Below are 12,918 nucleotides of genomic sequence, written 5' to 3' on the forward strand. Positions count from 1 at the left end.
AGGCTCCTGCTCAGTGAACATGAGTACTGAAGGTAGATGATAACGTTCTCATGGTGCGTTCAGGCTCTGCTCCAGTGAACATGAGTGAAGGGTAGATGATGTTCTCATGGTGCGTTCAGGCTCTGCTCCAGTGAATATGAAGGGGTGGATGATAGATTCTCCATGAATGCGTTCAGGCTCTGCTGAACATGGGGTAGATGATGTTCTTGTAAGATGCGTTCAGGGCTCTGCTCCAGTGAACATGGAGTATGAAGGTGATGATGTTCATGGTGCATGCCCACGCTCCACCCAGTGAACATGAAGGATGACATCTCATGGTGCGCTCTAGGCTCTGCCCAGTGAACATGAAGGCAGATAAACGTTCCCCTATGGTGCGCTTCCAGGCTCCGCTCAGTGAACATGAAGTGAATGTAGATGGCGTTCTCATGGTGCGTTCAGGCTCTGCTCAGTGAACATAGTACTGAAGGTAGATGATGTTCTCATGGTGCGTTCAGGCTCCGCTCAGTGAACATGAGTACTGAAGGTAGATGATAACGCTCTCATGGTGTGCGTTCAGGCTCTGCTCCAGTGAACATGAGTACTGAAGGTAGATGATGTTCTCATGGTGTTCAGGCCTGCTCAGTGAACATGAGTACTGAAGGTAGATGATGTTCATGGTGCGTTCAGAACTCTGCTCGTGGTGCGTTCAGGCTCTGCTCAGTGAACATGGTATGAAGGTAGATGATGTTCTCATGGCATGGTGCGTTCAGGCTCTGCTCAGTGAACATGAGTACTGAAGGTAGATGATAACGTTCTCATGGTGCGTTCAGGCTCTGCTCAGTGAACATGTGTGTATGAAGGTAGATGATAGCGTTCTCATGGTGCGTGCAGGCTCTGCTCAGTGAACATGAGTATGAAGGTAGATGATAACGTTCTCATGGTGCGTTCAGGCTCTGCTCGGTGAATATGGTACTGAAGGTAGATGATTTCGTTCTCATGGTGCGTTCAGGCTCTGCTCCAGTGAACATGAGTATGAAGGTAGATGATGTTCTCATGCATGGTGCATTCAGGCTCTGCTCAGTGAACATGAGTACTGAAGGTAGATGATGTTCTCATGGTGCGTTCGGGCTCTGCTCAGTGAACATGATGAAGGTGATGATGGCGTTCTCATGGTGCGTTCAGGCTCTGCTCAGTGAACATGGTGTGAAGGTGGATGATAGCGTTCTCATGGTGCGTTCAGGCTCTGCTCAGTGAACATGAGTAGGTGGATGATAACGTTCTCATGGTGATTCAGGCTCTGCTCAGTGAACATGAGTATGAAGGTAGATGATGTTCTCATGGTGCGTTCAGGCTCTGCTCAGTGAACATGAGTACTGAAGGTGGATGATGCGTTCTCATGGTGCGTTCAGGCTCTGCTCAGTGAACATGAGTACTGAAGGTAGATGATAACGTTCTCATGGTGCATTCAGGCTCTGCTCAGTGAACATGAAGGTAGATGATGTTCTCATGGTGCATTCAGGCTCTGCTCAGTGAACATGAGTATGAAGGTAGATGATGTTCAGGCTCTGCTCAGTGAACATGAGTATGAAGGTAGATGATGTTCTCGTGGTGCGTTCAGGCTCTGCTCAGTGAACATAGACTGAAGGTAGATGATAACGTTCTCATGGTGCATTCAGGCTCTGCTCAGTGAACATGAGTACTGAAGGTAGATGATGTTCTCATGGTGCGTTCAGGCTCTGCTCAGTGAACATGAGTATGCAGGTAGATGATGTTCTCATGGTGCGTTCAGGCTCCGCTCAGTGAACATGAAGGTAGATGATAACGTTCTCATGGTGCGTTCAGGCTCTGCTCAGTGAACATGAAGGTAGATGATAACGTTCTCATGGTGCGTTCAGGCTCTGCTCAGTGAACATGAGTATGAAGGTAGATGATAACGTTCTCATGGTGCGTTCAGGCTCCGCTCATTGAACATGAAGGTAGATGATAACGTTCTCATGGTGCGTTCAGGCTCCGCTCAGTGAAAATGAAGGTAGATGATAACGTTCTCATGGTGCGTTCAGGCTCTGCTCAGTGAACATGAAGGTAGATAATAACGTTCTCATGGTGCGTTCAGGCTCCGCTCAGTGAACATGAGTATGAAGGTAGATGATGTTCTCGTGGTGCGTTCGGGCTCTGCTCAGTGAACATGAGTACTGAAGGTAGATGATAACGTTCTCATGGTGCGTTCAGGCTCTGCTCAGTGAACATGAGTACTGAAGGTAGATGATAATGTTCTCATGGTGCATTCAGGCTCTGCTCAGTGAACATGAGTATGAAGGTAGATGATGTTCTCATGGTGCGTTCAGGCTCTGCTCAGTGAACATGAGTACTGAAGGTAGATGATTACGTTCTCATGGTGCGTTCAGGCTCCGCTCAGTGAACATGACTATGAAGGTAGATGATAACGTTCTCATGGTGCATTCAGGCTCTGCTCAGTGAACATGAGTACTGAAGGTAGATGATGTTCTCATGGTGCGTTCAGGCTCTGCTCAGTGAACATGAGTATGCAGGTAGATGATGTTCTCATGGTGCGTTCAGGCTCTGCTCAGTGAACATGAAGGTAGATGATAACGTTCTCATGGTGCGTTCAGGCTCTGCTCAGTGAACATGAGTACTGAAGGTAGATGATAATGTTCTCATGGTGCGTCCAGGCTCTGCCCAGTGAACATGAGTATGAAGGTGAATGACGTTCTCATGGTGCGTTCAGGCTCCGCCCAGTGAACATGAGTATGAAGGTAGATGATGTTCTGCGTGGTGCTGTTCAGGCTCTGCTCAGTGAATATGAGTATGGTAGATGATAGCGTTCTCATGGTGCGTTCAAGCTCTGCTCAGTGAACATGAGTACTGAGAGGTGAATGATGATTCTCATGGTGCGTCAGGCTCTGCTCGGTGAACATGAGTATGAAGGTAGATGATGTTCTTATGGTGCGTTCAGGCTCTGCTCAGTGAACATGAGTATGAAGGTAGATGATAACGTTCTCATGGTGCTGCTCAGCTCAGTGAACATGAGTATGAAGGTAGATAACGCTTCTCATGGTGCATTCAGGCTCTGCTCAGTGAACATGAGTACTGAAGGTAGATGATGTTCTCATGGTGCGTTCAGGCTCTGCTCAGTGAACATGAGTATGAAGGTAGATGATGTTCTCATGGTGCGTTCACGCTCCACTCAGTGAACATGAAGGTAGATGATAACGTTCTCATGGTGCGTTCAGGCTCTGCTCAGTGAACATGAAGGTAGATAATAACGTTCTCATGGTGCGTTCAGGCTCCGCTCAGTGAACATGAAGGTAGATGATATGCGTTCTCATGGTGCTCAGGCTCCGCTCAGTGAACATGGTATGAAGGTAGATGATGTTCGTGGTGCTGCCTGGCCTCTGCTCAGTGAACATGAGTACTGAAGGTAGATGATAACGCTCATGGTGCGTTCTGCTCAGTGAAATTCAGTGAACATGAGTATGAAGGCAGCATGAGTACAGGTAGATGATAACGTTCTCATGGTGCATTCAGGCTCCGCTCAGTGAACATGAGCACTGAAGGTAGATGATGTTCTCATGGTGTTCTGGCTCTGCTCAGTGGACATGAGTGAACTGAAGGTGATGATGTTCTCATGGTGCTCAGGCTCTGCTCAGTGAACATGAGTACTGAAGGTGAATGATGTTCTCATGGTGCGTTCAGGCTCTGCTCAGTGAACATGAGTATGAAGGTAGATGATGACGTTCTCATGGTGCCCTTAGTCTGCCAGTGAACATGAGTATGAAGGTAGATGATGTTGCGGAAAGGCCCAGGCTCCTTCCAGTGAACATGAGTATGAAGGTGATGATAACGTTCTCATGGTGCGTTCAGGCTCTGCTCAGTGAACATGAGTACTGGAAGGTAGATGATGTTCTCATGGTGCGTTCAGGCTCTGCTCTCAGTGAACATGAGTATGAAGGTAGATGATGTTCATGGATGCGTTCAGGCTCTGCTCAGTGAACATGAGTATGAAGGTGGATGATAACGTTCTCATGGTGCGTTCAGGCCCCTCGGTGAACATGGAGTAGGTAGATGATATTCAGGCTCTGCTCAGTGAACATGAGTACTGAAGGTAGATGATGTTCTCGCTGGTGCCAGGCTCTGCTCAGTGAACATGAGTATGAGTAGATGATGTTCTCAGTGAACATGAAGGTAGATGATAACGCCTCATGGTGCGTTCTGCTCAGTGCTCAGTGAACAATAACGTTCTCATGGTGCGTTCCAGGCTCCGCTCAGTATTGAAGGTAGATGATAACGTTCTCATGATGCGTTCATGCTCTGCTCAGTGAATACGAAGGCATGACAACGCTTCCTCATGGTGCGCTCAGCGCCCGCCCAGCACCATGAGTACTGAAGGTAGATGATGTTCTCCTGTGGTGCATTCACTCCGCAAAGTGAACATGAAGGTAGATGATAACGTTCTCCTTGGTGCGTTCAGGCCCTGCTCAGTGAACATGAGTACTGAAGGTAGATGGTAACGCGATTATCATGGTGCGTTCAGGCTCTGCTCAGTGAACATGAGTACAGAGGCTGAAGGTAGATGATGGCGTTGCATGGTGCGCGATTCATGCTCTGCTCAGTGAACATGGTATGAAGGTAGATGATGTTCTAAGTGTGCGTTCAGGCTCTGCTCTGCTCAGTGAACATGGTGTGAAGATGAATGATGTTCTTGTGGTGCGTTCAGGCTCTTAATAAGTGAGATATGAGCACTGAAGGTAGATGATAACGTTCTCATGAATGCGTTCAGGCTCTGCTCAGTGAACATGAGTATGAGGTGAATGATAGTTCTCATGGTGCGTTCAGGCTCTGCTCAGTGAACATGAGTATGAAGGTAGATGATAACGTTCTCATGGTGCCTTCAGGCTCTGCTCAGTGAACATGAGTACTGAAGGTAGATGATGTTCTCATGGTGCGTTCAGGCTCTGCTCAGTGAACATGAGTATGAAGGTAGATGATGTCTCAGCGTTAGCTCTGCTCAGTGAACATGAGTACTGAAGGTAGATGATAACGTTCTCATGGTGCGTTCAGGCTCTGCTCAGTGAACATGTGTACTGAAGGTAGATGATAATGTTCTCATGGTGCATTCAGGCTCTGCTCAGTGAACATGAGTATGAAGGTAGATGATGTTCTCATGGTGCGTTCAGGCTCTGCTCGGTGAACATGGTGAGCAACTGAAGGTAGATGATTACGTTCTCATGGTGCGTTCAGGCTCCGCTCAGTGAACATGAGTATGAAGGTAGATGATAACGTTCTCATGGTGCATTCAGGCTCTGCTCAGTGAACATGAGTACTGAAGGTAGATGATGTTCTCATGGTGCGTTCAGGCTCTGCTCAGTGAACATGAGTATGCAGGTAGATGATGTTCTCATGGTGCGTTCAGGCTCTGCTCAGTGAACATGAAGGTAGATGATAACGTTCTCATGGTGCGTTCAGGCTCTGCTCAGTGAACATGAGTACTGAAGGTAGATGATAATGTTCTCATGGTGCGTTCAGGCTCTGCTCAGTGAACATGAGTATGAAGGTAGATGATGACGTTCTCATGGTGCGTTCAGGCTCCGCTCAGTGAACATGAGTATGAAGGTAGATGATGTTCTCGTGGTGCGTTCAGGCTCTGCTCAGTGAACATGAGTATGAAGGTAGATGATAACGTTCTCATGGTGCGTTCAAGCTCTGCTCAGTGAACATGAGGACTGAAGGTAGATGATGTTCTCATGGTGCATTCAGGCTCTGCTCAGTGAACATGAGTATGAAGGTAGATGATGTTCTTATGGTGCGTTCAGGCTCTGCTCAGTGAACATGAGTATGAAGGTAGATGATAACGTTCTCATGGTGCGTTCAGGCTCCGCTCAGTGAACATGAGTATGAAGGTAGATGATAACGTTCTCATGGTGCATTCAGGCTCTGCTCAGTGAACATGAGTACTGAAGGTAGATGATGTTCTCATGGTGCGTTCAGGCTCTGCTCAGTGAACATGAGTATGAAGGTAGATGATAACGTTCTCATGGTGCATTCAGGCTCTGCTCAGTGAACATGAGTACTGAAGGTAGATGATGTTCTCATGGTGCGTTCAGGCTCTGCTCAGTGAACATGAGTATGAAGGTAGATGATGTTCTCATGGTGCGTTCACGCTCCACTCAGTGAACATGAAGGTAGATGATAACGTTCTCATGGTGCGTTCAGGCTCTGCTCAGTGAACATGAAGGTAGATAATAACGTTCTCATGGTGCGTTCAGGCTCCGCTCAGTGAACATGAAGGTAGATGATAACGTTCTCATGGTGCGTTCATGCTCTGCTCAGTGAACATGAGTACTGAAGGTAGATGATGTTCTCATGGTGCATTCAGGCTCCGCTCAGTGAACATGAAGGTAGATGATAACGTTCTCATGGTGCGTTCAGGCTCTGCTCAGTGAACATGAGTACTGAAGGTAGATGGTAACGTTCTCATGGTGCGTTCAGGCTCTGCTCAGTGAACATGAGTACTGAAGGTAGATGATAACGTTCTCATGGTGCGTTCAGGCTCTGCTCAGTGAACATGAGTACTGAAGGTAGATGATGTTCTCATGGTGCGTTCAGGCTCTGCTCAGTGAACATGAGTATGAAGGTAGATGATGTTCTCGTGGTGCGTTCAGGCTCTGCTCAGTGAACATGAGTACTGAAGGTAGATGATGTTCTCATGGTGCGTTCAGGCTCTGCTCAGTGAACATGAGTATGAAGGTAGATGATGTTCTCATGGTGCGTTCAGGCTCTGCTCAGTGAATATGAGTACTGAAGGTAGATGATAACGTTATCATGGTGCGTTCAGGCTCTGCTCAGTGAACATGAGTATGAAGGTAGATGATGTTCTCATGGTGCGTTCAGGCTCTGCTCAGTGAATATGAGTACTGAAGGTAGATGATAACGTTCTTATGGTGCGTTCAGGCTCTGCTCAGTGAACATGAGTATGAAGGTAGATGATGTTCTCATGAATGCGTTCAGGCTCTGCTCAGTGAACATGAGTACTGAAGGTAGATGATAACGTTCTCATGGTGCGTTCAGGCTCTGCTCAGTGAACATGAGTATGAAGGTAGATGATGTTCTCATGGTGCGTTCAGGCTCTGCTCAGTGAACATGAGTATGAAGGTAGATGATGTTCTCATGGTGCGTTCAGGCTCTGCTCAGTGAACATGAGTATGAAGGTAGATGATGTTCTCGTGGTGTGTTCAGGCTCCTCTTACTGTCCGTCTCGCAGGATGCCGTCCCGTCGTTGGGGCAGAAACGCGTCTCCACCTTGCGGCGGCCGACCTGCAGCTCGTGGCCGTCGGCCAGCGGCGCCCGGCACAGGAAGCGGACGCGCTGCTCCTGCCGGGCGCCGCCCTGAGTCACGTTCACCGGCATCCACGGAGTCCACGGCGTGTTCCTCCTCACCTCAGGACACGCCTCCAGGTGACACGCCTTGTACTCCTGGGGGGGGGGGGGGGAGAGTTAGTCACCACAACTAGACAGTAGACAGGTGTGTCTCCAGGTGTGAGTCCAGGTGTGTCTCCAGGTGTGTCTCCAGGTGTGAGTCCAGGTGTGAGTCCAGGTGTGTCTCCAGGTGTGAGTCCAGGTGTGTCTCCAGGTGTGAGTCCAGGTGTGTCTCCAGGTGTGTCTCCAGGTGTGAGTCCAGGTGTGAGTCCAGGTGTGTCTCCAGGTGTGAGTCCAGGTGTGTCTCCAGGTGTGAGTCCAGGTGTGTCTCCAGGTGTGAGTCCAGGTGTGTCTCCAGGTGTGTCTCCAGGTGTGTCTCCAGGTGTGAGTCCAGGTGTGACTCCAGGTGTGAGCAGGTGTGGTCAGGTGAGTCCAGGTGTGAGTCCAGGTGTGAGTCCAGGTGTGTCTCCAGGTGTGAGTCCAGGTGTGAGTCCTACCAGTGCACATCCCGGGCAGCTGTTTCCGTTCTCACAGCTGCGGACCCTGGAGTTGACTCCGCCCCCACACGCGGTGCTGCACTTGGTCCAGGATCCCCATGGCGACCAGAAGATGGGCTGAGGACATGAGACGCCCTCGTTACAGAACCTGGGCAGGGAGACAGGTGAGCAGTGAGACAGGTGAGACAGGTGAGCAGTGGGACAGGTGAGACAGGTGAGCAGTGAGACAGGTGAGCAGTGAGACAGGTGAGACAGGTGAGCAGTGAGACAGGTGAGCAGTGAGACAGGTGAGACAGGTGAGCAGTGAGACAGGTGAGCAGTGGGACAGGTGAGCAGTGAGACAGGTGAGCAGTGAGACAGGTGAGACAGGTGAGCAGTGGGACAGGTGAGAGCAGTGGGACGGAGTGAGACAGGTGAGCAGTGAGACAGGTGAGACAGGTGAGCAGTGAGACAGGTGAGTAGTGAGACAGGTGAGACAGGTGAGCAGTGAGACAGGTGAGTAGTGAGACAGGTGAGCAGTGAGACAGGTGAGCAGTGAGACAGGTGAGACAGGTGAGTAGTGAGACAGGTGAGTGGTGGGACAGGTGAGCAGTGAGACAGGTGTGAGTGAGACAGGTGAGCAGTGGGACAGGTGAGGCAGTGAGACAGGTGAGCAGTGGGACAGGTGAGCAGTGAGACAGGTGAGCAGTGAGACAGGTGAGCAGTGGGACAGGTGAGCAGTGGGACAGGTGAGCAGTGAGACAGGTGAGCAGTGGGACAGGTGAGCAGTGGGACAGGTGAGCAGTGGGACAGGTGAGCAGTGAGACAGGTGAGCAGTGGGACAGGTGAGCAGTGAGACAGGTGAGCAGTGGGACAGGTGAGCAGTGGACAGGTGAGACAGGTGAGCAGTGAGACAGGTGAGCAGTGAGACAGGTGAGCAGTGGGACAGGTGAGCAGTGAGACAGGTGAGACAGGTGAGCAGTGAGACAGGTGAGCAGTGAGACAGGTGAGCAGTGGGACAGGTGAGCAGTGGGACAGGTGAGCAGTGAGACAGGTGAGACAGGTGAGCAGTGGGACAGGTGAGCAGTGAGACAGGTGAGCAGTGGGACAGGTGAGCAGTGAGACAGGTGAGCAGTGGGACAGGTGAGCAGTGGGACAGGTGAGCAGTGGGACAGGTGAGCAGTGAGACAGGTGAGACAGGTGAGCAGTGAGACAGGTGAGCAGTGGGACAGGTGAGCAGTGAGACAGGTGAGCAGTGAGACAGGTGAGACAGGTGAGCAGTGAGACAGGTGAGCAGTGAGACAGGTGAGCAGTGGGACAGGTGAGCAGTGAGACAGGTGAGCAGTGAGACAGGTGAGCAGTGGGACAGGTGAGACAGGTGAGCAGTGAGACAGGTGAGCAGTGGGACAGGTGAGCAGTGGGACAGGTGAGCAGTGGGACAGGTGAGCAGTGAGACAGGTGAGCAGTGGGACAGGTGAGCAGTGAGACAGGTGAGCAGTGGGACAGGTGAGCAGTGAGACAGGTGAGCAGTGGGACAGGTGAGCAGTGAGACAGGTGAGCAGTGAGACAGGTGAGCAGTGGGACAGGTGAGACAGGTGAGTGACGGGTGAGCAGTGAGACAGGTGAGCAGTGAGACAGGTGAGCAGTGGGACAGGTGAGCAGTGAGACAGGTGAGCAGTGGGACAGGTGAGCAGTGAGACAGGTGAGCAGTGGGACAGGTGAGACAGCAGTGAGACAGGTGAGCAGTGGGACAGGTGAGCAGTGGGACAGGTGAGCAGTGAGACAGGTGAGCAGTGGGACAGGTGAGCAGTGAGACAGGTGAGACAGGTGAGCAGTGGGACAGGTGAGCAGTGGGACAGGTGAGCAGTGGGACAGGTGAGACAGGTGAGCAGTGAGACAGGTGAGCAGTGAGACAGGTGAGCAGTGGGACAGGTGAGACAGGTGAGCAGTGAGACAGGTGAGCAGTGGGACAGGTGAGACAGGTGAGCAGTGAGACAGGTGAGCAGTGAGACAGGTGAGCAGTGGGACAGGTGAGCAGTGAGACAGGTGAGCAGTGGGACAGGTGAGACAGGTGAGCAGTGAGACAGGTGAGCAGTGGGACAGGTGAGACAGGTGAGACAGGTGAGCAGTGAGACAGGTGAGCAGTGAGACAGGTGAGCAGTGGGACAGGTGAGACAGGTGAGCAGTGAGACAGGTGAGCAGTGGGACAGGTGAGCAGTGGGACAGGTGAGCAGTGAGACAGGTGAGACAGGTGAGCAGTGGGACAGGTGAGCAGTGAGACAGGTGAGACAGGTGGGACAGGTGAGCAGTGAGACAGGTGAGCAGTGAGACAGGTGAGCAGTGGGACAGGTGAGGTGAGCAGTGAGACAGGTGAGCAGTGAGACAGGTGAGCAGTGGGACAGGTGAGCAGTGGGACAGGTGAGCAGTGAGACAGGTGAGCAGTGGGACAGGTGAGCAGTGGGACAGGTGAGACAGGTGAGCAGTGAGACAGGTGAGCAGTGGAATGGGTGAGACAGGTGAGCAGTGGGACAGGTGAGCAGTGAGACAGGTGAGCAGTGAGACAGGTGAGCAGTGAGACAGGTGAGACAGGTGAGCAGTGAGACAGGTGAGCAGTGAGACAGGTGAGCAGTGGGACAGGTGAGCAGTGAGACAGGTGAGCAGTGGGACAGGTGAGACAGGTGAGCAGTGAGACAGGTGAGCAGTGGGACAGGTGAGACAGGTGAGACAGGTGAGCAGTGAGACAGGTGAGCAGTGGGACAGGTGAGACAGGTGAGCAGTGAGACAGGTGAGCAGTGAGACAGGTGAGCAGTGAGACAGGTGAGCAGTGAGACAGGTGAGCAGTGGGACAGGTGAGACAGGTGAGCAGTGAGACAGGTGAGACAGGTGAGCAGTGAGACAGGTGAGCAGTGAGACAGGTGAGCAGTGAGACAGGTGAGACAGGTGAGCAGTGAGACAGGTGAGCAGTGAGACAGGTGAGCAGTGAGACAGGTGAGCAGTGAGACAGGTGAGACAGGTGAGCAGTGAGACAGGTGAGCAGTGAGACAGGTGAGCAGTGAGCAGGGAGAGACAGGTGAGCAGTGAGACGGGTGAGACAGGTGAGACAGGTGAGACAGGTGAGCAGTGGGACAGGTGAGCAGTGGGACAGGTGAGACAGGTGAGCAGTGAGACAGGTGAGCAGTGAGACAGGTGAGACAGGTGAGCAGTGAGACAGGTGAGCAGTGGGACAGGTGAGCAGTGAGACAGGTGAGCAGTGAGACAGGTGAGCAGTGAGACAGGTGAGCAGTGGGACAGGTGAGACAGGTGAGACAGGTGAGCAGTGAGACAGGTGAGCAGTGGGACAGGTGAGCAGTGGGACAGGTGAGACAGGTGAGCAGTGAGACAGGTGAGCAGTGAGACAGGTGAGCAGTGAGACAGGTGAGCAGTGAGACAGGTGAGCAGTGAGACAGGTGAGCAGTGGGACAGGTGAGACAGGTGAGACAGGTGAGACAGGTGAGCAGTGAGACAGGTGAGCAGTGAGACAGGTGAGCAGTGGGACAGGTGAGACAGGTGAGACAGGTGAGCAGTGAGACAGGTGAGCAGTGAGACAGGTGAGACAGGTGAGCAGTGAGACAGGTGAGCAGTGGGACAGGTGAGCAGTGGGACAGGTGAGCAGTGAGACAGGTGAGACAGGTGAGCAGTGAGACAGGTGAGCAGTGGGACAGGTGAGACAGGTGAGCAGTGAGACAGGTGAGCAGTGGGACAGGTGAGACAGGTGAGCAGTGAGACAGGTGAGCAGTGAGACAGGTGAGCAGTGAGACAGGTGAGCAGTGAGACAGGTGAGACAGGTGAGCAGTGAGACAGGTGAGCAGTGGGACAGGTGAGACAGGTGAGCAGTGAGACAGGTGAGACAGGTGAGCAGTGAGACAGGTGAGCAGTGGGACAGGTGAGACAGGTGAGACAGGTGAGACAGGTGAGCAGTGAGACAGGTGAGCAGTGGGACAGGTGAGACAGGTGAGCAGTGGGACAGGTGAGACAGGTGAGCAGTGAGACAGGTGAGCAGTGGGACAGGTGAGACAGGTGAGCAGTGAGACAGCCACCTCTCGTCGCGGCCCGGCCCCACACACACCCGGCCCCCGTGGCGAGGTGACGGGTTGTTACAGGAGCGCTGACGGAGCTCGAAGCCCGTCCCACAGGTGGTGCTGCACTGTCCCCATGACGACCACGGGGTCCAGCCGCCGTTCCTACGGCAACAGACACACACACACACACACACACACACGTAGGTATACATTTATATATGAATACTGTGGCAGCTGTGTCTGATTTGGCCTCGGCTGCTGGTGATTGTCAATCACTCAGCAGCCGAGGCCACTCTTATAAAAGCTCCCACTCGAGAGTGGAGAGGGAGAGGTGAGCAGAGGCACGTGTTTTGCGGTCTGCTCGGTGTCGTGTGGGTGCCAATAAATATGTCGTGGAACCAACCCTCTTGCGGTCTGGCGGATCCTTGGTGCTGGGGGGGGAAACCCACGGGTGGCGGCCTCGGGCCTGCTACATTGGAGCCCAACGTGGGGCCCCTGAGGACCCAGTGCCTGCAAGGGAGGGAGCCAGACCAGGAGGGAGAGCTGATGATCAGCTTGGGCCAGATACTGGCCGGATAGAGAGATGGGCGGGCACAGGCGGAGGAGCCGCCTGTTCCTCGAACCCTCCGAAACCCGCGGCGCTGTGGCAGACTCCCGTTCCCGTGACCCGTCGCACGCGCCGACCGAGGTCCGGACCCTGCCGACCCAGAGGTCCAGGACCCATCGGAGCTACCCGACCCCAGAGGTCAGGACCCATCGGAGCTGCCGACCCCAGAGCCCCAGGACCCGCCGGAGCTGCCGACCCCAGAACCCCAGGACCCGTCAGACTGCCGACCCCAGAACCCCAGGACCCGTCAGACTACCCGACCCCGAGGTCCAGGAGCCGTCGGAGCTACCGACCCCAGAACCCCAGGACCCGTCAGACTGCCGACCCCGAGGTCCAGGAGCCGTCGGAGCTGCCGACCCCCGAG

At 52.9% G+C, this 12,918-nt stretch overlaps 1 protein-coding gene across 1 annotated transcript in view; it reads right to left on the reverse strand.

The window, feature by feature from the left end:
• Window positions 1-12,918, reverse strand: part of sema5ba (sema domain, seven thrombospondin repeats (type 1 and type 1-like), transmembrane domain (TM) and short cytoplasmic domain, (semaphorin) 5Ba) — a 68,727-nt gene that overhangs the window by 49,095 nt on the left and 6,714 nt on the right. Inside the window, exons 7-9 of the mRNA XM_056436533.1 lie at window positions 11,966-12,109; window positions 7,911-8,058; window positions 7,245-7,470 (exon numbers count right to left, since the gene is read on the reverse strand). Coding sequence (XP_056292508.1) covers window positions 7,245-7,470; window positions 7,911-8,058; window positions 11,966-12,109 — 518 coding nt within the window. The remainder of the gene's footprint in view (window positions 1-7,244; window positions 7,471-7,910; window positions 8,059-11,965; window positions 12,110-12,918) is intronic.

This window comes from Pseudoliparis swirei, chromosome 2 (assembly GCF_029220125.1).
Source record: "Pseudoliparis swirei isolate HS2019 ecotype Mariana Trench chromosome 2, NWPU_hadal_v1, whole genome shotgun sequence".
Taxonomy (NCBI): domain Eukaryota; kingdom Metazoa; phylum Chordata; class Actinopteri; order Perciformes; family Liparidae; genus Pseudoliparis; species Pseudoliparis swirei.